Raw genomic sequence first — 26968 nt, 5'->3', positions numbered from 1 at the left:
TCAGTATATCACACCCAAGGAGTCATTGCAACCAAATCAAGTAGTACATTCAGATTCAGTATTGAATCTCTAAACCAGTCATGTCACAGGTAACAATATATCCACATTTTACTGAATTAAACAGTCAAAACTGGGAGAACCTACCTGCAAACTTTGTTTCTTTTTTTTTGGTTCAGTTTCCAATTCCAGCTGTCCCTTTTGGGCCACATGTTGCTTCAGCTTTTTTCTTTTTTCTGCCTTCTTTTCTTTTTTTTCTACATTCATTTTTGGCATTCTAAAATAGAACTATTCTGTAACAGAAACCACCAAACTGCAATTAGAACCTTTTTTAATATTAAATGTCTGTTTCATATATGGGCAGAGTTATACTACAATTACACTGATACAATAATTATTTGTGACTACTTAACTATGAAATATACACCTGCACTGAATTTTGATCCATTTTGGAGAATCTTCATCATGTTTGCTTTAGGAATACATTATAGCTAAACTACTGTAAAACCGGAATGTCATTCTCATGTAGAAAACTTGATGCCTATTGTTCTCTCAGGCCCCATTGTGGAAAATGTTTCACTGACCCTCCCGGTAGTAACCCCCCATAACTGATGGTGTGCTTTCTGCAGGTTATAATGCACCACATTGAACTCTTTGATCAATTTTCTGCCTCAGATAACACCAAACAGATCTCTCTCTTCTCAAAATACATTAATGTGACTGTTAGCCATCTCATTAATATAGATAAGTGTGCATACACACATACCCACGAGTTGGACTTGATGACCCTTGTGAGTTCCTTCCAACTCAATTCTATGAAAAAGCCTACTTGATTACTAAACAGATAGGTTTTTAACCATCAGTTCTGTTTAAACTGCCAGTTTTACTGTTTTAATATATATTAATGTGGAAAAACTATGTTTAAAGAATTATGCCTCACAAGTTTTAACTTTCATTTTACACTGAGATAAGGGCAAAGGCAAACAGGAGTTGTCAAAAACCTGGTTCTGAAAGCAGGTCTAGTTGTAACTGCAAATTGTTTCTCTGAGAGAAAACCTGATTTAAGTGGCTTTCAAGAGCCGCCCTAACACAGTCACTTTCTGTGTAACAGCACAAACATAACAGCTGACTCAATCACAAATACTTAGCTTGAAACACACTCTGAAAAATAAAACAGTCATAGAATAGTTTGGGTTGGAAGGGACCTTCACAGCTCATCCAGTGCCACCCCTGCCATGAGCAGGGACATCTGCACCAGCTCAGGTTGCTCAGAGCCCCGTCCAGCCTGGCCTGGGATGTCTCCAGGGATGGGGCATCCACCACCGCTCTGGGCAACCTGGGCCAGGCCCCACCACCCTCAGTGTAAGAAAATTTCTTCCTCGTGTCTAGCCTGAATCTCCCCTCCTTCAGTCTAAAACCATCACCCCAGTCCTGTCGTTACAGGCCCTGCTACAAAGTCTGTCCCCATCTTTCTTATAGGCCCCTTTTAAGCACTGAACAACCCACTGCCCCAGCTGGACAGGCACCCCCAACCCAACACACACAACCCGGGGCAGGAGCGGCCTGTGCTGCCTGACAGAGCAACAGGGACCCGAGTCCTCCACCCCACCAGGCCCAGCCCAGACACAGCCAGGCCGGGAAGGCACCGCCTCAGCCAGCGCCTCCCGGGGGCCACCGACACTGCACCCCGGGCTTAGAATCACAGAATCATTTCAGTTGGAAGAGACCCTCAGGATCATCGAGTCCAACCATAACCTAACTCCAGCACTAAACCGTGTCTCTAAGAACCTCGTCTAAACGCCTTTTAAACCCCTCCAGGGATGGTGACTCCACCACTGCTCTGGGCAGCCTGTTCCAATGCCCAACAACCCTTTCCAGGAAGAATTTTTTCCTAATATCCAATCTAAACCTCCCCTGGTGCAACTTGAGGCCGTTTCCTCTCATCCTATCACTTGCTACTTGGGAGCAGAGCCCGACCCCCTCCATGCTCCAAGCTCCTTTCAGGCAGTTGCAGACAGTGATCAGGTCTCCCCTCAGCTCCTGTTCTCCAGCTGAACCCCCAGCTCCCTCAGCCGCTCCCATCACACTTGTGCTCCAGCCCCTCAGCAGCTTCATCACCTCCTCTGCGCTCCCTCTAGTACTTCTTTAATTAAGACTTCGTGACGAGAAAGTTCTTACATTTAAGTAAGACACTCTCGAGCGCCGCCACCAGCACATCTTTCACGGGTAAAGCGATGTCCTTGCCCTGTCCCCAGCGCTACCCACCGGCTCCGGGCTCCCACCTCCGCGGGGGCGAGAGAGCGAAGCTGCACCGGGTTAGGGAGGAGAGAGGAAGGAAACGACGCCCTCAGTCACCACCGCCGCGCTGGGGCCGGGGCGCCCCAACCCTCCCGCAGCCCCCGGTGGGACAGAGAGACCCCCCGAGCTCCCGCAGCCGCCCCCAGAGGTGGGGGACACGGGACACCCGCCCTCCCGCACCCTCAACCCACACGCACCTCTCAGACCCGCCTCCTGCTGCACATTTAACCGAGCCCCACCGTTGGCGCCGCGGCCCGCCCCCTCTCTCCCATTGGCTACAAGAAGAGGATGGAAGCGTCTGGTTGGCCCTCGGCATGCCAATCTCCCGAGTGGCCAATAGGAAAGCTACCCTCGGACTTGAAACTCCCACCTGGAAACACGTGTGCTCGGCCGGCTTCTGCGGGAGACTTGACGTCATCTACCTGCGCCGAGCTCCGCCGCGGAAAGTGTCCCGCCTCCCGCGTAGTTCTGTGGCCCCGCCCCCTGTTGCCCGGGTGACCCCGCCAGGCTCGGGCCCGCCGGGCCGGCACAGGGACCCCCGGGCCCGCAGCGCCCGCCGCGCTCCGCCCGTGCCCGGCCCCCGGGGAACGCCGGTCCCGCTGCTCCCCGCACCGCCCGGGGGCGGCTCTGTGGAGAACAGATCGCGTTCAGCTTGCGGATCCCGGAGGCTCCGCGTCTGAGGCGGCGCCGCCAGCTGTCCCGGCCGGGGCCGCTGGGGAGAGGCGGGCGCTGCGGTGAGACAGGAGGAGGTGTCATCCGCAGGGACAAGGTTTCCAGGGAATGAAGTGCTTTCCATTATTTTCATTTTCCATAAACAGCGCGTACACAAACATTTCCATCTCCCCTTGGTAGTTTAAGGGCAAGAATAATTACTACAAACAAAACAGGCGTTTGGACGAGGTTCTTAGGGACACGGTTTAGTGCTAGAGTTAGGTTATGGTTGGACTCGATGATCCTGAGGGTCTCTTCCAACCGAAATGATCCTATGATTCTATAAATGGATCATTTTTTTTCATGACAAACTAGGACGGGGGGTTTTGTTTGGCCTCAATTTGTTCCAGGGGAGGTTTAGATTGGGTATTAGGAAAGATTTCTTCCTGGAAAGGGTTTTGAAGCACTGGAACAGGCTGCCCAGGGAAGTGGTGGACTCACTGTCCCTGGAGAGGTTTAAAAGATGAGGCTCTTAGGCACATGGTTTAGGGCCAGAATTAGGTTAAAGGTTGGACTCAATGATCTTGAAGGTCTCTTCCAACCTAAATGATTCTATGATTTGACCCCTGTAGCAACTGAGATGCTGGCTGTGGTAGCAGATGCTGGTGGCAACAACTCTGTGTACCATTATCTGCACCGATGGAGAGAGGTAAAACCTTCACTCCTCTGCTTCCTTCTGTCCAAACCAGGGTCACCTGTTCTGCCGTTCCTTCCCTCCCACCTCTTCCCCACATCGCAGGTGCCAGTCCTGTCCCCCCGCATCACTGCTGGGCTGGGCAGAGCCCCTCGGCTCTGGTCCATGGCCTCACGCTGTGGGCAGCACCTGCTGCTCTCCACTGGAGACCCCTTCCCATCCCGCAGCAGCGTTTGGGAACACGTGGCTGGTTCTATATTATACAGAAAGATTATAAAAGTCCTAGTACAGTAGCAGCACGCTAGGGCTGAGTTATGGCATTAGAGCACACAGGATAATCAGTAGGTGGTGGTATCTAAAATTAGAGTTGCAATGCAAGCTTTTGTTCCAGTGTGAACAGGGAAGGCATATTTTCTGTGTTTAGACTTCCTCAAAATACTTATTGTTTTATTACATATCCTATTGTGACATCCTGTGGTTAAACACAGTATTACAGATACTGTCAAATCACAAGTTTGACCAGATGACTGCACAAAATTAGACTATATGGAATTAGCAATGGTAACTCACACCTACGTTACATCGTCACTTTGGCCAACTATAACCTTCCATATAGCTTTGATTTTCTCCGAAAACTCTGCCTGGATGAGAAGAAATCACATTGGGCCAAACATGAAGACAGGATAGCACAGATATTTTGTTCTGTGTTGGCGAGAAATTAACATTCTCTCTGCCCTTTCTGATAAAAGACTTACAACTCAATATGTTGATTGTTTACATACTGTCCCCATGAATGACCATAAATCCACATTTCCCCTTTAGTCAGCATTTGTACTCTAAGGATTAAGCCTCTTCAAAGAGAAACCAGAGGCACACAACAGTCTTTGCAGAACTACAGTACACCTCAAGGTTCTGTAAAGCATATGCATCAACTGCACTTAGGTTCACGTCTCTTACAGCATTATTTTCCCAGGTCAAGGAAAACAGCATTCTCTGCTGTGCGAGCTGCTCATCCTCCCACCTCCGCAGAACAGCGTTGGGCACTCATAGCTGCAGGTGATTCAAGAGACCGCAATTACCCTTCAGTTAGTCCTAAACCAACACTCCAGCCCAGCAGCCCCAGTGTAGAGAGGAATAGCTCCAATGACACATGAAATTGAGGTCTTGACCCCCTGACATCATCAGTAAGCCTTGGCATTTTTCTCACAATTAGTTGGATGTGAGATCTACTTAGATCCCAGCTGGGGAATTAGTATTGTTCATTAACAGCACATTTCCATTTCATCAACCTACAATATTTCAGGCCTTAAGCTAAGCAGCTGGATATTCATGCAGTTTTAAAGAGCAGAGATACCTGATCAAGATAATAGATGGCACATATCTGTCACGTCTTCACTTGTTTAAGCTTTTCAGGAAGACAGCAAGAGTAGCCTCCCTAGACAATGGTGTATTTTGGTCTCATTCTTATTACATGAGACAAAACACAGTTACTACTACTTTCTTTGGCTTCCTTTTTTTCCCCCCAACTGCAAAAAATAGCCATGCAAATCTAGATTTCTATCTAAGGGGCAATAAATTATGAAGAATTATACTGTGCATGCCTCTCTGTGCAGTAGCCTTCAGTGAATTGCTTAGGGTGGGCCTAGAAAAACTAAGTATGGCTTTATAAATCAAGTACTTCCAATGACATTCAGAAACCAGCTTATATAAAACGTGCTTCATGCTGATGTATGTTGTTTGTCAAGCTGAATGCTGCATTGTGTGCCAGTTCACTTCCAAAAGGATCAACACATATGGCAGTATCTTGTATTTTAGACTCTCATCTTAGGAGACTCATAGTTCAGACTTAACATGATCTAAGCAAAGCTGGCTGTGTTTCATCATAATTTTAGTCATCTTCCTATAACCATTCCCCTCTTTTGTTCACCAAGTATTTCTCTGAGTGTAAAAGTTCTTATTGCAAGTTGGCTTGGAAAGGGTGACAGTTTATTGAATGCATACAACATTATGATACAAGAATAAGTTAATTGCGCAGAAAATTTTTAAGAGCTATAGGCAAAATTAACTTTAAAGTAGACAGGGGTTTGACCTGGATGTGAAGAGCCTCTACTATCTGCATCTGAAAGACATAAGAATGCACTGTAAAAGTTACATGACTAAAAATTCCAGTCACCAGAAGATACAATGTGGCAGGGAAGGGCTTGGGCCATTTGTTTTAATTCAGATACTTGCTATGCTCTCCTCAGCATTCTGATGACAAACCATTTTTCCAGAACTTGACCAAGACTCACACTGAGCAGCTGGGAGACCAACCTGCTGTTACAACAATATGATGTCCTGATGCTTGTGTCTATACAGCTACTTTCATCATTACTTTACGGAGAAGTAAAGATTTACTTGTGCTGTCAGAACCCCTCTACCACATTCCCAACGCGAATTAAAGGTCAGGTACCAGCTCTAAAGCAGTTAGAGGCATGACAGTGACACTCCTACGCCATGTTGACACAAGACTATTTCTAAACGTTTGTCTTTTCTTCTACAGCTCATACCTGTTGTGCCGAGGATTCCCATTAGATGGCACTCCAATTGCTCCCGTTGATTTGAGGTGGTTTGGGAGGCTCATCCAAGCTGCACAGCTACAAATACAACCAGGCTCAGCACCTCTGATGCACACTGCCAGGAGTTTCGCTATTCCATCCAGTGTAATTATCTGCATCTTTCACACAGGTCTCACAGTCCTATTGCACACAACAATGAAGGTACATCTGCCTGCAAGACACAGATTTTTATTAAAACTAAGTTTAAACTTGGCTTGGCAGTTTATTGATTGTTCTCGGTTCTTGGGCAGAACTTTAGGATTCTAGTATTGAGATCCAAAACCCAAAGGTACTTGAGCTGGCCAGTCCCTACTCTCAATTAGGAGGGACTGACAGAAGCAAGCTTGGAAGGATTTTAGGAGAGGATTTGACAAGCTTTGATCTTGGCTCAGAGACTTCCAGAAATTAAGCGTGAGATACAAAGAGGAAATAGTGGCTATTTTTTTAAAATGACCAGTAGTTTACAGGATTCCCTGTTTGTCTGAGCTCCCCACCAACCCCTAATACTAGCTCTGAAATTTCAGCTTGAGCTCCAGGTGTCATAAACACAACTTACCCTGCCTTGGAGTTGGGTGGCTGCTCCCTTTACAGTCGTGACCCGGAGGCCGTCGATGTTTTATGCAGAAGTTGCCACTGCACTGGTCACAAACTACCTTCATCATCTCTTTCCTTTTGCACTTTAAGCACTTGCTTGTGAAGATCTAAATAACAGAGGACATGAAGCTGGCAAAGCTTGCTTGCTTTCTGTGATCCGCTTCCCAAGTAATGATCAAGCTGAACCACAAATGTTCGACCACCCTTAGAATTAAGATGAAAAAGAGCAAGCGTCTACACGTTCTGCTGTCAGAAGGTCTAACTTCAGTAGCATTAGGCAGGCAGTTTAGACTTCAGCAGCAGTTTCCTTACGCTCTTCTTTTTTGTGCTGGATTGTGTTTGCAGTGCTTATCTATGTGAGCTCCAACCACATCTGGTATTTCCCCCTTCTGCATTAGGACAAGTGCACTGAAGAGTGGACACACTAGAACCTGCACATTCTAAGAGCTTATAACACAGATTAGAAGTCCAATGCAATTATTTTTCTGTCCTTGCCCTTCTTTTACACATGGGTGATAGAGATGTATCCACAAGTGGTTTATGTTCTACTCATTTACTAATGCTTTTAAAGATTATTTTGCAAAGGTAACTGCAAATCATTATCCAAAAAATAGTCAGACATGCTTTGTCAAAACAATTTGTAGCAACGTATTTTCTTTAAATACGCTTCTGGGCTTTCTGGAATTACAGCCTTTGAACACTTCAAAGGCCAAGCATGGGCCAGAGATCAAAGTTTGGCCCCACTTATTTATGTCTCTTATAGATTCATGTTTGCTGTCCTTCAGCTTAAAGAACCGGGGCTGCAGAAAGTTTTAGGCTACAATACATTACTTAAAATATAAAACACTCCTCTCTGGGAAGGTGCAGTATAAGTGAAAGAAACTAGAATCTAGCAATACTGACCTCTGAAATGTTATGTCTCTATACATTTGAAACTCAGCGATATTATTAACTGACATCTCGTGGTTCTCCCATCTGTTTTTATTGAAACCACAGGTCAAGTTTCAGAGCAGCCACCTTTATACATGACTTAGTAACTCCGCAGTGTGCACTACTGACCAATGTATAGGAAAATACTTCCTTGTAGGCAGAGCTACACTTGTGGTCACCGTAACAGCTGTGATCTTTCCAGAAGGCTTCCCTACATGCATCACATTTCAGAGGAAGTAAGTCTGGGAGAAGAATGAAAAAGGAAAAGAGATTCTCATGGAGTGGAGCCAACAGCTGTAAGAGTACTCACAAAAGACTACAAATACATTCTGAAGCAAATAATTTGTCTAGTCACAATCCAATTATTGCTAGAGAAAGTATGTCATTCTTCACAAATATTATAACTAAAAAAGTGAGTGTGATAAGTTTTGTCTTTATCCACAGTGTTAGATTAACACAAGCCATAAATACCTCAGGAGCTCCTTGAACGCAGAAACTTTAGTGAGGCATTAGTCAAGACCTAGGATTTGACATACAGATCCAAAGCCCAGACTCAAAAGTCTTTTTGTTCTTTAAAAAATGTCCCCTAATAGTTTAACAACATACAAGAACAAAACATACCGGGCTCAGCTATCCCTCTTTGACAAGAGCTATTTCAGAGGGATGACAGGAGCAGCACTGGCACCTGGTACTGACCAGAGCACCACTGTACAGACTTGGGGTACAGGATTTGGGTTGCCCCCTACACAATCCCTGAGGCTGCTCCTTACCCAGCTGCTTGCAGGTACGCTCTGTGCTGGCAGGATAACAGGATCCTCGCCCCAAGGACACGCCAACGACACTGATTCTTACGGGATCTAATTCTGCTTTGTCATCCATTCATACCCAGAAGGTCCTTCTGGTACAAGTTAGGTAGTGTGCGTGGTCTTGCTAGAAATGAAGTGTAACCCCATAGCATTTTGTTGTTTTTTTTTTTTTAGGGAACTAAAGCACATAATTTTTTATAACAATGTAATTATTACATTTAATGAGCTACTTTCTTACATAGCTTAGTATAACACCTCACTTTTTCTATCTACATTCCAGAAAAATTAAGTTTCATTCCCTGCCTGGTCACATGGCAGATGCAATAGATGTAGTTGTAGTAAAAGAGCAGGTATCATCATTTCCAGTAAGGGTCCCTTCCTCTGTTCAGTGCTTTGCATGCTTGTCATGGTTTAACCCCAGCTAGCAACCAAAACCGTGATAGCCGCTCACTTACTCCCCCACCCACCCCTAAACAGGGGAGAAAATTGAAAGTGAAAGGAGAAACTCATGGACAGAGGTTAAATAAGTTTATAAAATAATACTAATATACTACTATTAATAACTATATATATATAAAATGGAAAATAGAATATAAAATAAAAGATACTCAATGCAGTTCCTCACAAGCTCTGTCCGCACCCAGCATGTTACTTCCAAAACTTTAAAAGTAAATCCAGAGGACTCGGTGAGAGAGGGTGTTTTCCTCACAGCAAGCTGATGCTCAGGGCCTCACTACAGGACTTCAGCATGTGCTAACTGGTTTGGGAGGACGAGCCTCAGCGAAACACAACTGGAGTGGACTGTTTTAACTGGTTTGTGTGGACAAGCCTCAGCAGCGGCTGTGAGTTTGCACAAGTCGACCGATAAAAAGTCTCCCGATAGGTCTCTGATTTTAAATGCATCTCTCACTGTAACAAGGCACCTCAAGATCAAGGGGTAGTGTACAGATGTTGATCTTTGAATGTGTGTAACAATACTAGCTTTGCATGGAGGAGGTGAGGACTATTGATTTAATGACATCTGTTATGGTATTAAGAAATGACAAAATGTTGTTCTGCCTCTGCTCTCCTCAGTAACACCTGTCTTTCTCCTGTAGTACATGACTCAGATGCTGAGTGGAGCTCTGAGATCAGAGAGGAGCTTTAGGAAGGCATGTGGTGACTGACTGCAAAGGCCAATTTGTGCTGTCAAACTCTGGGAACGGCATGTGCCACTCATCCATCTTCCAAGTCACCCAGCCACTTGGCGTTTGTGTGACTCCCACTGTGAGTGCCAGTTTACATCCATGCCAGCGTTATGGTCTTCCTGACAGCACAGTCCTGCTGGATTAAATAATCCCACATCATCAGACGGATGCTCTTCCCAGGCTTTCCCATGCATATTATTAGTTTTCCCACCTGGATCCATAAAATTACCAAAGTCCTCGTTTAAAGCCCTTCCTCCAAAGAACAACTGCACTGACAGAGTGTTGCAGCCTCCACAGGTCCTTGGTTTTGAAGGGCAAACTCTGATTTCACCCTCTGCCATGCAGCAAGTGCCGCAGCGCGTCTTCTTGGGCAGCCATGCCACATCCGTGCTGGGAGCACCCACAACACACCCCAAGGACACCCTGGGGCTGTGATGTAGCCCCCCAGGGAGATGCCAGCTCAGGTCTGGGAGCAGTGTGAAAGGCACTGCTGTGCCAAGCGGACTGAGTCCTGCCCCTCTGCCCGGCGTGTCTGGAGACACATAGACTTTGGAGACTGATGTGAGAAGAGACATTCTGGGTCATTCAATTCAAGCTTCTCTTAAACATGTAACTACTTCGTGTAATTCCCTTCATAAACAAACCAAACCTGAAGTTAGAAGCAGAAGTCTGTCCCAGAACTTCACTGCTCTCATGATGAAAAGACAGCTGCAAGTTTCTGGTGTAAAAGTTTCTCTGGCCATCTGCCTTCAAAGCAGTGTTGTCCTTTGATTTACCTAGTTTCTTCTCACTGTGTCTGTACAACCAGCAGGTGAAGGAGTTGGGCTGATGCTGCTTTGAATGTGTAAGTTAGAGCCATTATTGTCCAGCTGTGTCCTAGAAGAGCGTTCTGCAGCAGTGGTAGATGCTTCATCAGATGTCATGGCTGCTCTTCTCCCTGCCAGCAGAACCTGCCTCTCAGGTCACGTTCAATGCAAACCCTGGTGGTCTCAAGCCCAGGGAGAACCTTAGCAGTCAATGCTCCTTAAGCACACAGATGTGCCTGGTACTTGGCAATGTAGTCACGCAGCATCTTCCACCAGGTTCCTTTTGCCAAGGGCATATGATTAAAAGGATTTCCCTTGCCTGAGCTGGGCCAGCTACCTGATGTCTACTGGGGCAGCCAGAGCATGGTACTCACCTGCTTTGTTCTTCTGACCTGGTTGGTTTTGGCATTTGAGGAGGAGGGAGTGTTAAAAAGACAGAGGAAATGGCAAAAAATATCCAAATACAAACAGTGATAGAAAGTTCAGTTATATGAGGTAGTTCAAGACCTTCACTCCATTACGCATCTACACATTGGCTCCATTACACTATTTACACAACACTTGACAACTTGGGAATTGCAAAGAAAATCACTTGCCCTGCTGAGCTCGCAGGCTGATTTTTCTCATCCAAAGACCTACCCAGTGCCCAAGAGGACTGGAACCCTGGTGATCTCCCCAGGAAGGCTTGCCAAAAAGTGTCAGAGTGAGCTAGGCGGAGAGGAAGAGGCTGGTGTCATTGCTGTCTGGCTGATGCTGGCCTGCAGACTGGAGAGCCGCTGCCAAAGGGATCATGTATTGTGATGGGGAAGGGAGGAGTTTGCGTATGGATAACAACAGAAATGGCTCTGCGCAGATTAGATGCTCTTAAGGAAGACTGTAAATCCCAAGTCTGGAAACCCACATAGTACAGGCAGCCGTCTTAATAGAAATGAGGATTAAAAATTAGCCAAGGTCTTTAGTGATATTTTTAGAAGGTTGCTCCTGACAGGTTAGGCTGCTGAGAACCAGAGGAAAGTGCCGAACCCTGTATTACTCAGGAAAGGATCACACAGTGCAGCATGTGATTAGAGGCTGGCTAGCTTAGCAACAAGAGGGATAGGTGGGTTACAACTGGTTCGGGAGGAATTAGCAAGGGAAATTGCTTGAGAAGCAGAATTTGATTAGGGGCAGCCAACATGGATTTGTGGAAGGAAAGCTATATGTAACTAACTTGCTGGAGTCTGGAGGAGGTACCATTCCCCGGTAGCCCACACTGTGTGGGTTTGATATCCCTTGATCAGCAAAGGGAAGGCCTCGCCTTTGCCACAAGAGTGGTGGCACCAGGTGGGGTGGGTGGGTTTAACCTCCCTCCGTTGTCTCTGCACAGCCTCTCTGCCCTCCTCTTTCTCCCTCCGTCCATTTTACCCCTTTTCTAATTTTTTTCCATGGAAGAGGGCTGTTGCTTTTTCCTTTGTCCTGTGTTCCACTCTTTGTCCTTCCCTTCCTCTTCCATGGGACCCGGGATTGCCTCTTGGTGGCTTTGCGGGGGGTTAAACACCACCTCACTACCATGGTCTGCCTTAGGATGCACACTGCATCTTAAGGGAGGAAAAAAACACCTCTGAAGAAGATCACAGCCTTCCTCAGCTTCATGGATGTCAGCTCCTTCAAACAGGGCTCCCAAGAGTGATTATTTTGGAGAAGGCTAGAATTGCTCTGCAGAAAACAGAAAATCCTCTGAAAGCCTCAGATCTGCCCAGTATGGCAAGTCAAGCCTGGCAGAGGCCAAGCATGAAAGAGCAACGGCCAAGGGAGACTTGACCTGACCGAAGGGACCGTCGTGCTGCCCAGAAGAGAGAAGATCTTCAAAGGCCTCCCCTATCCCCTCTGTCATGGCAGCTCCAATTGCATGGCCAGAGAAAGTCCTTGCTGCTTTTGAATGCCACGGCACAATGGAAAACCCAAATGGGACAGTGGCTTTGCTTCCTTCTGTATTGCCAGCCTGCGAGGGGAGGGGGACCATCATGGGGTGGCAGAGGGATGATGGTCCCATATCACTGCCAGCTACGGACACAGCATGGATGGGAAGCTGGTGATGCGGCTGGCTTCATCCTATCTCTTGGGACAGGGCTGTCCCCTTCCCACCAAGGTGTATTTGACGGGCAGCACAGGACAGAGATGCCCATGGCCGAGACAGATGGGTCCATCCACCTTCTCTTCATCTTGTGTGCCCCAAACTCTTCTCAGCACCATCTAGCAGACATGGACAAGTCCCCTGTCCCTGAGGTCCCTGGGGCCACCTGATCACCTGTGGTCCTTCTCCACTGTCCAGAAGCATCCTGCTTGCTGCTCCAGCTGTGGAGCCACCACTGCAGCAGTAACATTCAGGTGACTCCTGCTCACATTTGCCTTTTCCAGGTCTCTGAACTCCAATCCCATCGTCCTGCTTTTCGGCTCATAATATCGTCCCAGGCTCTTAAAACTGAATTTTATTTTTATTGCAATGACCCTGTGGTGCTGCCAGATCCCTCTGTGGAGGAGATGTGACATCTCCATTACATAGCTCAAATAAGTGTCTTAAAGAGACCACACACAAAGGAACCTAATGGTACCTATTTTTATTAAGTTTATTACAGGAGGGGAAGTAAAGCAGTCCCGTCTCCCCACAGGATACTCCGTTAACAGCAGCAGACAGAGAGGAGAGATCTGTGGAGGCGGATCAGTTTTCCAAGAATATTATCTACTGCTGCTCTAAAATTAGAGTCTAGGGAGAGCAGACAGGTTGACATAATTGAAAGGGCTGTCTTATGGGATGACATAGTTAAACGAGTCCATGATCAGCTTTAGAGTGACAGCTCAGTGACGACTTCTAATCCCCAAAGGACCACTGAGTTATGAGACTGTGATTTAACTAGTCCTGGATCTTATCTTGTGATGATGTCAATATTATTAGAACCCATTTCTAAAGATGCCTCCAAAATCATTGTACATGAAGTGACTGGTTTTACAGGCACGATTCTCCTGCGGCTTCACCCTGCAAAACCCATAGTTGATACAAACACTTCTCTGCTGCCCTTCTTACGTACCCAATCCTGTCCCCGTGGGCTGGGCTACAGGGGCAGACCCAGAAACAGGATTAAGAACCTCATTTCAGGATGGCGCTGAAAAACATCCTTGAGCTGCCCATTTTATTCAACATAATTTAATATCAAACACAAACTAACAAAATTAGAGGTGAAATATAATAGCAGGAACCCCATAAAAAGTAACCTAATCTGTAAGATAAATAGACAACACTTTAGCCTGGGGAGATAGCAAATAAAAGAGAAATATGAGCAAAGTCGTTCTCAATTCATAAGTAACTTTAAAGAGAAATAATGAAGATGAGTTTTCCAACTTTTAATGTCCTAAGATTCTTCTCAAAAAAAAAAAAAATGACGTTGTTAATGTTTTCCTCGTACACTCTGTCACACTCTGTCATGGAGGCACCCCCAAAATGACTCCAAGCAAATGTAAGCTTAAACCAAATTTAATATGCAAGCAAAACCAAATGACAGACCGAAACCAAACAACAGAAACCAATGCAAGTGGGGGGGTAATCCAAAATCAGTCAGCAGTCTGACAGCATTCAATAAACTGCAGGTTTGATGCACCAGTTGGGGATGTTATTACAACACGGCCACACCAGATTGGTGATCCCCAGGCTGCAGCCCTCACCACAAAAAGGTGTCTCTCACTCCAGGGTACCCAGAAGAAATAATCATTTGCCTGCGGGGAACAAGGGCTCACTCAAGGGTATATCCAGAAGAAATAATCACTCACCAAGGAGAAGGTGAGGGCTCTAAGTCCTGGGAAGTCTCCTCTGGTGCTGTCCTTGATCTCAGTGATGGGCTCCGATCACAGTCCCACTGCTCCAAAGCGGTCTTTAGCAGGAGCTCCGTTTTATAGCCTGGTTGGATCTGGCTACGGTCATTACCAGCATTGGTCCAGAAGCTTCTCCAGGTCTGGGCACCTGAGGACCCTGTCTGTTGACTGGGGTCTCATCCCTCCTGCTCCCCCAGCCAGGGAGAGGTGAACGTGAGTCGTCACCATGCCCCTGGGTTGGGGGACGTGATGGTTGGCATCAAGCAAGGTGGGTATGCGAGGGCAGGCACAGTGCACACAGAAGGTGCCCTATTGACCTCATTGGGGTGTGTACAACTGCCACACACACTCTCCCAAGGCGAGTGTCCCCAACCAAATGCCCCGTATCCTTCCCACACAAGGAGACACCCATCAGAAGTGGAAATGGTTCAGAGGGGCCATCCTGCAGTTTCTCAGGGGGTGTGAGACATCAGGGATGGGGCAATTCTGAACCCTCAGAATGGTGGAGACACCAGTTGCCTTCGGTGGCCACCTCCCACTGCCTTGTTTTAGGTGCAAAACTCCAAGCACCTACTGCCTTCGTGGTGGCGTTAGCCTGACTTTTAGGTGGGGGGTTTTTTTGGCCATTTTTGTTAGTGCCTACTTTAACTTCGAAGAGCAGGATTTTCCAAGCAGCCTAATGCATTTAGGCACCTAAATCCCGCTGAGTTTGAAGGGTGTAGCAGCCCTTAGGCTCCTTGGCAAATCCTTGCTAAGTGCCTAAGGGCTCATCCCACAGCTGCTGTTACGCTGCCGGATTTACACAGATATCTTTATACCAGCATGGGCTCACCTGTTCAATAGAAGAGTCTCTTATTTAAAACCCTCTTCCTAAATTATGAAGTAAACTGGAAAAGGCCTCCTCTGATGGGTATTTTTTACATTGCTGGTTTCAAAGAATTTCACTGAACACTGAGACTCTATACTTAAGTATTTCAACTGCTCATGATTTAACAGCGATGCTGGTCCCCAGACCAGAGGGTAGGAAAACCGTTTTAACTATTTCCCCTGTTTTCCAGAGTAGCCCATCACCCATCAGTCCCAACCTCCCATTTACTGGTGGCCTTTACCAGCCCATGGTGCAGCCACATCCTGGAGGCACCAGGCAGCCCTGGGAAGTGTTGGAGCACTCCCAGGGTGATGCTCCCTGTGGAAAGATGTCCATCCCACAAGGACAAGGATGCGTGACACTCAGAGCCGTGTGCCACGAGGTGGCACCATGTCACCGTTAACCCACACAGCAGGGTCACCTCTGCAGCCAAGCCACTTCTGCAGGACTCTGCTCACCTGGCAGGCCTTGGGCATCTGAGCACCCCCATCATTAAAATCCCCCCACTGACCTTTTTAAAAAATTTTTGTAAATAACTGGGCAGCCCTCCCTTCTGTAAAATCCAGCTGAGGGAGGAGGTAGTGCCACTGCCCTGATCCATGGAACATCTTCCCAGCTGGACCGCTTGCCTGTGAGAGCCCTCTGCATCTCCTGCAGAAATCTGGTCACCCTACAGCCGAGGGCACAAGGTTTGCAGAGCCGCAGTGCTATTTCCCACTGGTTACAGCTCTCTTCCGGGGCATCCTGGGCTCCTGTCCCTGCTGTCACACTCATTTGTTGGCACTAGGACAGATGTCAGTGTCACGGTGGTGGTTGCACCTGGCTGATGTGTGTTGACCTCCTGGTGTGCACTGGCTGTGTCCTCACCCTCCAGGGACCTGCATGCAGGAGAGATTGTTTCTCCCACAGAGCTTGATCATGTCAAGGTGGGGAGGATTCAGGTGAGCCTATATCCCTGAGGAACTTTAAACTTCATGCCTTGGCATATTCAGATCACCTCCACGTTGGGAGCACCGGTGCAGAAAAGAAATGCAGTGTGTCATAGTTTCCAACCCAAGGAACTTGCCCAACACCTGGTTGGAGACTTGATTAGGCTCCTGAGCTCCCAGTTGCTGACTTTCCACAGCCTAACCCAGATCTTCAGCAAAGATCTACAGCTTAATGCCCTGTTCTGCTGGGGGAGGGTACAGCCCCAGGCCCTGCCTGTCCCCACCACGCTGCCCTGAGCTCTGCTGACACAGGCCTAATGTTGGCATCAATGGGACTGACTGTTCACAGGCTCCATGGAAAACTAGGTGACTGCTGCACCCAAGTATTGCCTAGTGAAGGAAACATAAGTACAAACCATAGGAACCTATTAGCAGAAAATTCTCCAAAGGAGGAGGGTTTCTGCACATGCCAAGGAAGCTCCAAGTAGCTCCTTCTGCTCTTGCATTAGAGGATGGAGCAACCAGCCAAAAAAACCCGTGCACTTCTTTCTGAAGAAGAAATGAAGGGAGTGGCTCAAAGAGAGCTCTCCTGCATCGGTTCGCTGTCCCTGGCAGAGTGCTCAGTGCTGTAATAGAGAGACTGGTAATACCTACTTTATTCCTGACACAACGCTTTGCAGCTGAACAATACATTTGCCAATTCAATTTATTCACACAGGTTCTTTGGGAAGACAGCAAAGCAAATCCAGGTGGCAATTACCGAATTCAGACTCTGCCCTGGATGCAGGGAAACAAAGGGGCAAGATATGAGAGAAATAGCAAGTTCTGCTGGAAATCCCACAACTGCAGAATTCTGAGAGCTTTTAATCTTGTGCTTGCTGGGATTCAGCTGAAAAACCACAGTGTCATTGGGCAAGGAGACAGAGCGGTGTTGCAATTGCTCTGCTGTAGCACTTAGCAATTTGGAATATCTTTGCTACAAAAATTAAATGCTTTTTTGTTTTCTTTTGAAAGCACGGCAGTATTTGGGCTCCACGGCCCATTGCAGTGACATGTAATTAAAGGATAAGTACATTCAATAGCTACCAAGACTGACAGTGCTGCAAGTCCCGCTGTGTTCACAGTGTCTAACCATACTGCAGACCGATGGGATGGAGGTTGCCTACAAGCTTAGATGAACCATCTAGCCAGTTCAAAGCTTGGTTAGACACCTGCAGCCATGTGCTGAGTCTCATCAGACCCCAGACCATCTTTCCTAGCACATCAGCACAGATACAAGCCCACAGCCCAGCTCTGGTCTCTGTGCCCAGGACACAGCTCCCAGAAAAGCCTCCAGGGTGGCTGGAGAGAGGGAGAAACCTGTTGGGAACCTCCACTTCGGCTCTGGCTGTGCAAGAAGGAAACTTCTGTTGCAGAAGCAGAGTAGTGGAAAATTTCCTCTTACTACAGCCTGCAAACCCCAGAGCATCAGCTTCCCATACCCTGTTTGCAGCCATGGGGTGAGCCCCCCAGATCATGCTTCACCTCCCCAACCCACTCCATCCCTCACAGCCAGCCCCAGGGCAGCTGCAGCTCCTCTCCCAGCAAAGCAGTTACACCAGGGATCACTTTGCCCCTAGATGTAGAATTAGGTTAAGCCAAAAGGTGGCAGCATCTTATTCAGTATCGATTTTGCATGAATATTTCTCCTATTAGCCATTTTTCTTTCTAATCATAGAATGTAAGTTTGTAAATTACAGAGGTAGAGAGTAAATGTATTGCAACCTCTGGCAAATTGATATTTTTGCAGCAACGGTAAACTTTTTCTGATGGCAGATAATTGAAGGGAGCATGCATCAGATTAAACTCATAAAGATTCAGACCTACTGGAATAAGACAAATGATATTTAATGTTCAGAGTTGTAAAGTAATTACCCTGGGCTTCCATATAATAAATACATAGAGTAAATGGAGTTTGGCTGACCAGGTGCGTCTGATGTGGCGCTGCACAGGGCCCTGCAGCAGCCGGGGGCTTGCAAGGGAGCAGCCCCCTCCGTACAGGAGAATGCCTCGGGTTGGTGTCACCCCCAGAAATGACCTTCCTCAGGGGGAGGAAGGAGCTGCTTCCCATGCCTGCAGCCCCAAGCTGTGCTGCTGGTTGGGCAGCCAGGGACCCATCATCACCCACAGCCCTTCTGCAATTCCAAAGGCATAAGAAGCCTTTGGGTACCTAGCTTCATCCACATCTCTCAGCAGTGATCAGCTTCTGCATGTTCTCCAGCAAACCCACAGCCTCCTCTTCTCACACTCCAGTGAGGGAACATCACCGCCTTACATCAATCTCTTCCCCTGGCACCCAAGAGATCAGCGGGCAGCTAACAGAGAGGAGGATGACCTGCTCCCTAGGGTGGTCACTGCCCTTCACCCAGGGGGGTCTGACCCCTGTGGGGATGGACATTCTAAGCAGAGCTTGATGCCACTGCCATGCATCAGCAGCACACCTCCCACCTCAGAGCAAAGCTGCAGAGAGACTGCAGCACCCAAACCCAGAAGGTACTAGCCCCCACCTGACTGCAACTCCATTTCCACCACCTGGGAAAGAGCAGGAGATCCTTCTCTTATGCTGAGGAACCACCTTGTCTCCCCTTTTAAAGCCCTGCCTCAATCAGCCCTGTGATGGGCCTTTCATCCTCCAAGTCATCTTCATTACATGTAGCATCTCTGTGCTTTGAAGCACATCCAGACCTCACAAAAAAAAAAAAAAAAAAAAAAAAAAAAGCAAAAAAGCTGGCAGTGCCCTGTCCCATTGTTCAAAGCAGGATGTCTGTGCAAGCTTCTCTGACAAGACATGCAGCACTAAAATGCTTTTCGTGCAGGCACCTAGCATTGACGGCTGTTTGGCAAGCACATCTCAGCCGCCCCAACGGTCTGGAAGAAAATGTGCTCAAACACACACCGAGCTGGGAGGTCCCAGCCCAGGCCTTCTCCAGGGCTCCTCAAACACCATCTCTGAGCAGCTGCTGGGAAACCATAAGCCAACAACAGGCCTTGTTCCTGCTCCACCACCAGCACTCCTACTGCTAATGTGCTTCTGCCCCTTTGAAGAAGTTGCTTAGAAATTCAGCAGCAATTATGCAAGCTTTAGTATTAAAAAATGCACGTGGATCTGAAAGCAAATACTGCTGCTGTAATGCTAGCTTTAAGCTGTCTACAGTCCCTAGAAATTCTCAGTGGGATGTTTGAGAAGGATGTATATGTGTTGACAACATTAAATGATCCATGGCTCAAGGACAGAATTGAAACCATACATCTACTTCATACAGGCACTGATCACTGGGAGAGTGTTTTTCTTAAACTAACCACGGAAGGCCAGGCACCTCATCCTCCCCAGAAAGGCAGGGATGGCTCAGGGAACAGAAGGTGCACACACGCTTGTACCACATCCCAGTGTGTAACAGAGCTCCAGTGAAAAGGAAGAGACACATGGATGCCATCAGCAGGAAAAATGTTATTGTGGCTGCACCATCTTTGAGGGAAATTGAGCATGTCACTTTGGTGCATCACCCTCTTCTCATCACCTCCCAAATAGCCAGTGCCGCTCACACACATCCGTGCAACATCTGGTGAGAGGGCGAGGAGCGGCAGGATGCTGTGAGATTCACTGGGGTGAAAATTTGCCTATTCTGCGTTACGTGCCCCACAACACAGCCTCAGATGCCCGTGTGTCTCAGTGCCATCCACACTGCAGCAAGCTGAGAGAGCTGCCAGCACCAAGTGCCTCGCTCTGGAAAGCTATAGCCTTTTCTACATGTGAAATTCCCAAGGACAAGGGAAAACTGGCAGACAACAAGGAGGATTAGGTAGTTCCCCAAGGAACACAAGAAACACTGCAAGATTGTATCGTTGCCCATTTCAGTGGGGTGATTAGGCAGTATTTGATGCCGGGAGGATGATTTCTGTTAGGCTATTTTGCGAGCAGTAGCCCAGCTATTAACAGTAGCTGGGAAGTCATGTTTCCCCAGATGCAATAAAGCCAGACTCCTTGAGACTGCGGTCTCCTTGCCTCAGAATCCAGGCCTGCCATGGCCAGCATCCTGCCCCAGGGAAGCTCTCTTTGCTTCCATCCAAAAGCTGGTTGCCGATGCTTTCTGGTTCTTGCTGCTTTGCAGCACGCCGCTCTGAGCTGCTTGGAGGAAACCTCCTTCTCTAGTTCTCCTGATACTCCCACCCCATCACCCTGGTCCCTGATTCAGGTACTGGTTTCCATCATTTCAACTATTACCAAACTAAAGGGTATTTCTTTGCTCCCTCGTTTATGCTGAATGTTTATTTAATAGGCTGGCCAGCTTCAATTAGGTCTGTGATTACTCACAGATGACAGCTCCAGCATAACAATGTTTACCCTCAAACTCCATTTAAGGAGAAGGTATAAAACCATTAATGTTGAAATAGCTCTACCTATGGGAGTGAAATCTCTTCTTAAACCCAAACAGCTGGCAACTGGGTAAAACTGTACCAGGGACATCAACCCCCTTCACCTGGAGATTCAGTTACCCCAGTGAAAACCTCATGTGGTTAAATTATCCAAAAGTCTTTACCTTATTGCTGACATGTGGAACTCCTTGCTACAGGATCTGTATTGTCTAAAATAAAGTTTAATAGCTGTAAGTGCATTCTCTGGTCTGTGTTTGGATGGAATCCTGGATGATTTGTTCATGAAGCAGCACGGCTGGTGGCCGGAAATGAAGTGCAGCATCTTTGGGTCAGATATGTCCCTAAGGTGCTTGGGGTGCGTTGGCAGTTGGACATGTCTCAAAAGGAATATCCGAAGCCCTCAAAGTGGTTTTAGTTCTCGGGAAATGTCAATGGGAGTTCCTGCTCTCCCCGGCTCTGCAAATTGCATTTTTTTACTCTAGAGTCTATGCCCTGGTAGGTGGCCCAGCCTGGCTGTCCCTACAGCTTGATACACAAACCATTACCCGGATGAGAGCTGCAGTACCAGGGAGTGGGGAGAGGTGGCTTTGGGGTGGCTCAGAGGCAGAGGATGGCTCTCCCTCATCCCACCACCCTCTGTCCACCCAAGGGGGCTGGACAGGCTGCGCAAAAGGGTCCCAAGGAGAGAGTCTTGCCTCTCTTACAGTATCTTATAGCTTCCATACAACCCTGCAGGTTAATCAGCTGCTTGGAGTCTAATTAGTGCCAAATGCTCTTACCAAGAAGATGTGGCTGGATGTGAAGCCCTCCAGACCAACGGTGATGACCCCAGTCTGGCCATCGCCCTGGAAAGGGAATTGAAAGCGAAGGTTTAGCAGAGATAGGAAACTTTCTGGCTTTAATTCACTGAACTCTTTTGTTTCAACCACATTTAATATCTTAGAAATTACGAGTCACAGGGACCTGGGTGAGCCGAAGGAGAAGGCGTGATCTGTGAGGCCAATTAAGAGGCCGATGGCACATAGTGAAACGGGAGCCCCTCGGGGGAGGCCAAGGTTACATAAATAAGTGTGTGAAGGAGCTGCACTGAATCTGCAGACACTGAGCCACTAGTGATGCCCCTTTGAATCTGGGAAAATTAAATATAAATAATAAATGTTTAACCACACAGCAAATAAATACAATGAGGCACCTTTAAAAATTATACTAATAAACAGCAAGCTGTTGTCCTTCTGCCCAGGGTGGCTGAGCATCTTCTGCATATTCGAGACAAAGAGCACAATGGAGGGGCTGTTGTTTGGGGAGCTCTGCTCAGCTAGGTTGTCTTCACCCCCAGTCATCCTTGTGATGAGCCCCAGGACAGCACGAAATAAAACACTCAGCAAAACTGGAAAGAAAATAGTGCCAAGCTCACACAGTGAATGTCAGGACCCCTAGACCAGATGCAGCTCACCTCAGCTTGTGTGATCCCAATAGGCTTCTTCTGGGGAACTAGGAGCAGGATTAGGGCTTGGCTCTCAGAGGAGAAGCCCAGAGCTTCCTTGTAATGATACAAATGTTCAACATGAGCTGTGAGGTCCCCAGAATTGCTCTGTGTCAGCACTCGCTTTACAATAAGAGCTCTGCTTCTCAGCTTCCCTGTTTTACTGCTTCCTTGAAAGAATGGGAAAAAATGAAATGGAGATATAAAAAATAAAGGGGTCATTTATAGTTAAGCACATTAGGATGGGAGTGAGAGAATAAAGCGGTGAGAATAGCTCAGCCAGGGGTCTACGGGGACTTGTTCTCTGGTACTGGCACGGTCTTTACTAGGTCGCGTGAACCTTTTGCGCTGTGCTGCAGAGCTCAGACCTGAGCTATACATCACCAGCCTTGCCATGGCGTGCTGTGGATAAGCCTCTGACTATCCCCAAAGCCAGGCTTCTCCCACTTGTGCCAGGAGTTATAATTCATGGGTGACTTTATAGGCGGCCAAAGCAACTGGTCCAAAAATGAAGAGTGCTGGGCGATGTGGCAGAGAGCACGGGATTAAATGCCTATCAAGTCATTTTCCTGTGATATAATTTCATTTCTCTCCAAATTCTGCAGGGAAGGAGCAGGGCAAAAGGCCTTCCTTACTGTGATTATACATTCTTGGGCAGTTTAATTATAGTCTTCAGCTTCTTAAACACTTGCACAATAAACCCCCAGAGAGCTGCCATCCCACTATAGTTAGTTATCGTTTCTTTTCTTCCCAGCTGCTGGGATTTGTTTCCATATTTTCTGGAGGTCGCTGGAACCAAACTCTCCATGGGCCTATGCTGGCTGTCACCAGGGAACTTGTGCCAGGGCTAAATGTGTCCCTCAAGTTGGGTTGACTCAGTGGCAGCTGACACCGGTGTTTGGGTTTCTTTAGACCCACAGCCTCTGAGGATCTCTGGTTTTGATGAGCCCCCATGCCTGAACTGAGCCCCCACATCTCACTAGTCCTGAATGGCTTCAGATTCCCTGTTACAAGCAACTGTGACCTGCTCTTAGCAAAACCCAGGTCCTGGACTCACCACCACGTGTAGGAAGCACTTGATTTTGGTGCTCTGATGTAGCACCCAGAGCTCAGTGCTGGTTTTGACACTCAAGCATAGACACAAATATTCTCAAGCCTTTACATCCTTTCTCTGTTGTAACTCATGGCTTCGTTAGACTAATTTGTTTCCAGGTTGGAGGATGAATAATGAGCCTCGGCCTGTGGATGTATAATTAAGTTTTGATAGTGAATGTTTTTATCTAACCTTATTTTCATTTTTTTCCTCAGCACCTGAATTACAAGTTAGAGATTTAGGGCTGCAGACTTGCCTCCGCAAAACCCAGACCTGTACACCCACACGAGGTGCAACGGTGCTGTCACCTCCCAGGACAGTGCCCGATGGTGACACCATGGGCTCTTGTTTCAGTCAGGTCTGGTCACCAGGGATGTTAAGGGAAAGAGAAACAGGTGATAACAATATGGCTTTTTCCCTGCTGCAGTCAATACAAGACCCCTCACCCAGTCCCTGGTCTGCTTGGGCTCTGTACACTAATAACTCCTCCACAGTGGGGAGGCACATCCCAACAGCAAAGGTCACTCAGAGCATCTTGGTGGGTCCCACAATCCTGCTCCACTTCCTAATGCGGTATCCAAATTCCATCTGGCTTTTTTTGGTTCCCTCAGATGTAGCTGGCTTTGTTCCTATGGTTATAATATGTCTGCAAATTCCCCAGTTTGTCTCCTGTCCCCTGGTTCCCTGCAGGTGCCTCCTCAGCATTACATGGCCATTAAGGTCTCTGTGCCCTGGGTCTCTCCTCTTGCCAGTGATTTTCTCCAGCCTTCCTGTTGTTGTTCGTTTCAGCTCTGCAGGGTTTCCATCAGGCTTTTCCGCTGATCTCTTTGGCCCGCCATTGTTCCTACCGTTGTCACGAGGGTTTTCTGTAATTCCTGGTCTACAGGGGTCGTTTTAAGGATAAGAAACCAGAGCAATTGCTTGGGACCTAGAGGATGCTCTCTGGGCTAAGGTAGGGAGCAGAGCACATCTTGCAGCCTCTGCTTCTGCTCAGGGTGGGAGCCGAAGCACTGCGGTGGCAGGCGAGGAGCCCGAGCAGGTACTTAGTACAAATGTTAATAGCGTCATTGTTTATACTGTAGGATTGGAAAGGGTCTCCTGGGTCATCTAGGGCATTGCCCTTCGGTAACTCAGTCCATGCTCAAACTATCCCAAGGGTATTTTTAGTCGATTCATGAATCCTTTTAGGAATTCGGCCTGGCGACCTCCGTCAGCAAACGATTCTTTTGCCTAATTGACTTCACTTTCTGCATGCCCTGTTTTAATACCGCCTTTAAAGTTTGAGGCTTTTTCTTCCTCTCACAGTGTCATCCACTGCTCAATTTCAGTAGCTTTTTTCCCTGTTCCTACTTTTTAATCTCCATTACAGTTGCTTCTGCAGCGCTCGCTGATGAAGCCCCTCTCCTGCAGGGCTGAGCCCCTCTGTGCGTGGCGAGATGGGCTCCAGCAGATGTTGGTCGTGGACTAGTCAAGGGGACAGGAGTGAGAGATGACCCAAAGGGTCACCTTTACCCACTTGAACCTCCAGCAGCAGAGCTGGGAACAGTCACAGTTACCTCGCGGCTCCCATCGTGCTGACCGCAGCTGAGCAGCTGTTCGAAGGGTCCCATTTTCTTTGGTGTCTTCAACTTTAACTACTATCAAAATAACAACAGACAGTGAAGGAAAAGAAAAAGGATTAAATACTGAGGTTTGTTACCAATTTTTTCTTGGTCATTAGTATTCTTCTATTCAGATCCACTGCTCTGTGCCGTGTTATCACTGCACTGTTATTTGCAACAGAGCCAGTTTTGAGCATGACATGAGGAATTTTTTTTTGAGACAAAGTTGTGGGAAAGGCAATAAAGAAACAAATCAAGTGACTGCTACCAACATGTATCGCCCAGTTGAAGAGGTTGCATTCCTACACTCCTCACCACTGCCCAGGGTCACTGTCCCTGCAGACATGCCTGCTGTTGGCTTGTGTGGTTGCTCTCTAATCAGCTTCATCAGAATGATCTGAAGTTAAACATGAAGCTTTTGGTAATCTGACTTGATCCGTTTGGTGTAGGTTATGGAGTATCCTCAGCAGCACACACAGGGGTGTAACCTGCAACATGGGGTAGCAGGGGGCAGTAGTGCTTCTGCTGGCATCAGCCCCTCATTGAGCTGTTCTCCATCCATTTTCCTTTCCATCTTTCCAGTTTTGATAAAAGGGCAACAATTCACATCTCCCTGTGATGCACAGTTGTGATTCAGTTGCAAACCTAGCAGACGATTTACCCTGGGAATGGCTTTGTGTGTGCAACTTTTCTATATGAAGAGTCAAAGAAGGAGGAAGCCTGGAGCAGGGAACCTGAGCTGACTGGTCAGGCTGGAGCTTGAATGATCTACATGAATCCTTGGGATCAGCCAAGCAGAATTTCTTTTAAATAAACTATGCAAAAGTGCAAGCTTCAGAAAACAATTTATTTTTTCCCAGGAATGCTATATTTTAGAGAAAAAATAACTGTAAAATGAAGATGGCCTGATTTGATGAAGTCAGCAAAGCTGTAGGCAGGGTGAAGACCATGCTCTCCACGTTGGTCTCTGATTCATCATCAGAGCCAGCTGGTAAATATTTGCTGCTTCTAGTGATCAGCTAAAACATTCCTCCATTCCCACAATAGCATTATCTTTGCAAATTACTTTTATTCTAGTGAAAAACAAAAACCTAAATCATTACTCTTTTAAATTGAAAACAAAGGAAAATACAGTGCAATAATAAATACAATTACAATAATAAAAGCACGGACTGTAGTTTAAATAAGTACTTTCTAATTTTCTCCCAAATAGTTTGATACTTTAAAAAACTCTACTAGGAGAGTATTTTTGCATGACTGTATCTATCCTCTGTTTGGCAAATTGATCATAGCAAGTGGGTTCACAGGGCATGGGTGAGCAGGTCTTAACTCTTCCTCCTTCTCCAGCAGAAACCAAAGACTTTGCCATGCCACATGATACAACAACAATTTGGGGTGTTTGCATGGGACTAGGCACCCCAAGGCAAACCAGGGAGTGCATGGATAGACCTAAGTGGTGCAAGAAACTCACAACATTTTGGGAAACAAACCAGGATGACCATGATGCAGCATGGGGACAGAGCTCAGAGAGGTCCTGGGACCTCCATTCTTGGTGATGCCCACCTTCACTCCATGGGGCCATGGATAGCCTGGTTTGACCCAGAGCTTAGCCTTGCCTGGAGCAGAGGTTTGACCAGAGCCCTCCAGACACTCCCTCCAGCCCGCACGTTTCTGGGTACTGTGATGCTTCAATGTCTTTGTCCCAGCATAGGCTCCTTGTGGGCCACCAACAAGTCATCGTAGGTGGATCCCATGGCATTTGGCCTCCAAACAGGGCCGGGACCGGGCTCCCATTAGGACAGCTCTCCCCACTCAGCAGAGGCTCCTTCCCCTAGCACTCTCTAATACCCGCTTCTCAAAGCACTTCAAGTTTTTCTTGAGGAGGAAAGGAGTATTAAAAGCCTTTCCGAATTATATAGAAGCCTTTGTTATTTTAAGAGACTTTCACTCCCCCTTCTCCGTTTGACTTTGTTACCTGATGCTCAAGGAATGCATTTTCCCCTCTATTAAATGTTTTAACCGCGTACGAGTTCCATCTTAATGTTAGCATCTTTAATAGTAGAATATTACCATATTAATTGCTATTGTGAACCAGAAGATACTTATATCATCTAGGCTTTCATTACCGTCATGGAGGGATTTTTCCTACTGAGTCGAAAGTGACCACTTTCCTTAATC

General features: G+C 47.2%; 2 protein-coding genes across 4 annotated transcripts in view; both read right to left on the bottom strand.

The window, feature by feature from the left end:
* Positions 1-2611, bottom strand: part of C14H7orf50 (chromosome 14 C7orf50 homolog) — a 126713-nt gene extending 124102 nt beyond the window's left edge. The window contains exons 1-2 of one of the 3 annotated variants that reach the window (XM_065644902.1): positions 2489-2611; positions 145-285 (exon numbers count right to left, since the gene is read on the bottom strand). In XM_065644902.1, the coding sequence (XP_065500974.1) occupies positions 145-285; positions 2489-2611 (264 nt within the window). Of the gene's footprint in view, positions 1-144; positions 291-2175; positions 2326-2488 lie in introns of those variants that run through there. The other 2 variants (XM_065644898.1, XM_065644899.1) reach the window with 2 other exon arrangements.
* A 3466-nt stretch (positions 2612-6077) lies between these two features.
* ZFAND2A (zinc finger AN1-type containing 2A) lies at positions 6078-8640 on the bottom strand. The gene is given in 5 exon segments (XM_065645008.1): positions 6078-6268; positions 6794-6938; positions 7146-7271; positions 7909-8003; positions 8532-8640. Coding segments are annotated over 5 exon segments (666 nt in total).
* Between the last annotated feature and the right edge of the window lie 18328 nt (positions 8641-26968).

Source organism: Caloenas nicobarica, chromosome 14 (assembly GCF_036013445.1).
Source record: "Caloenas nicobarica isolate bCalNic1 chromosome 14, bCalNic1.hap1, whole genome shotgun sequence".
Taxonomy (NCBI): Eukaryota; Metazoa; Chordata; class Aves; order Columbiformes; family Columbidae; genus Caloenas; species Caloenas nicobarica.
The sequence above is the reverse complement of the archived record's forward strand: the minus strand, read 5'-3'. Positions and strand labels throughout refer to the sequence as shown.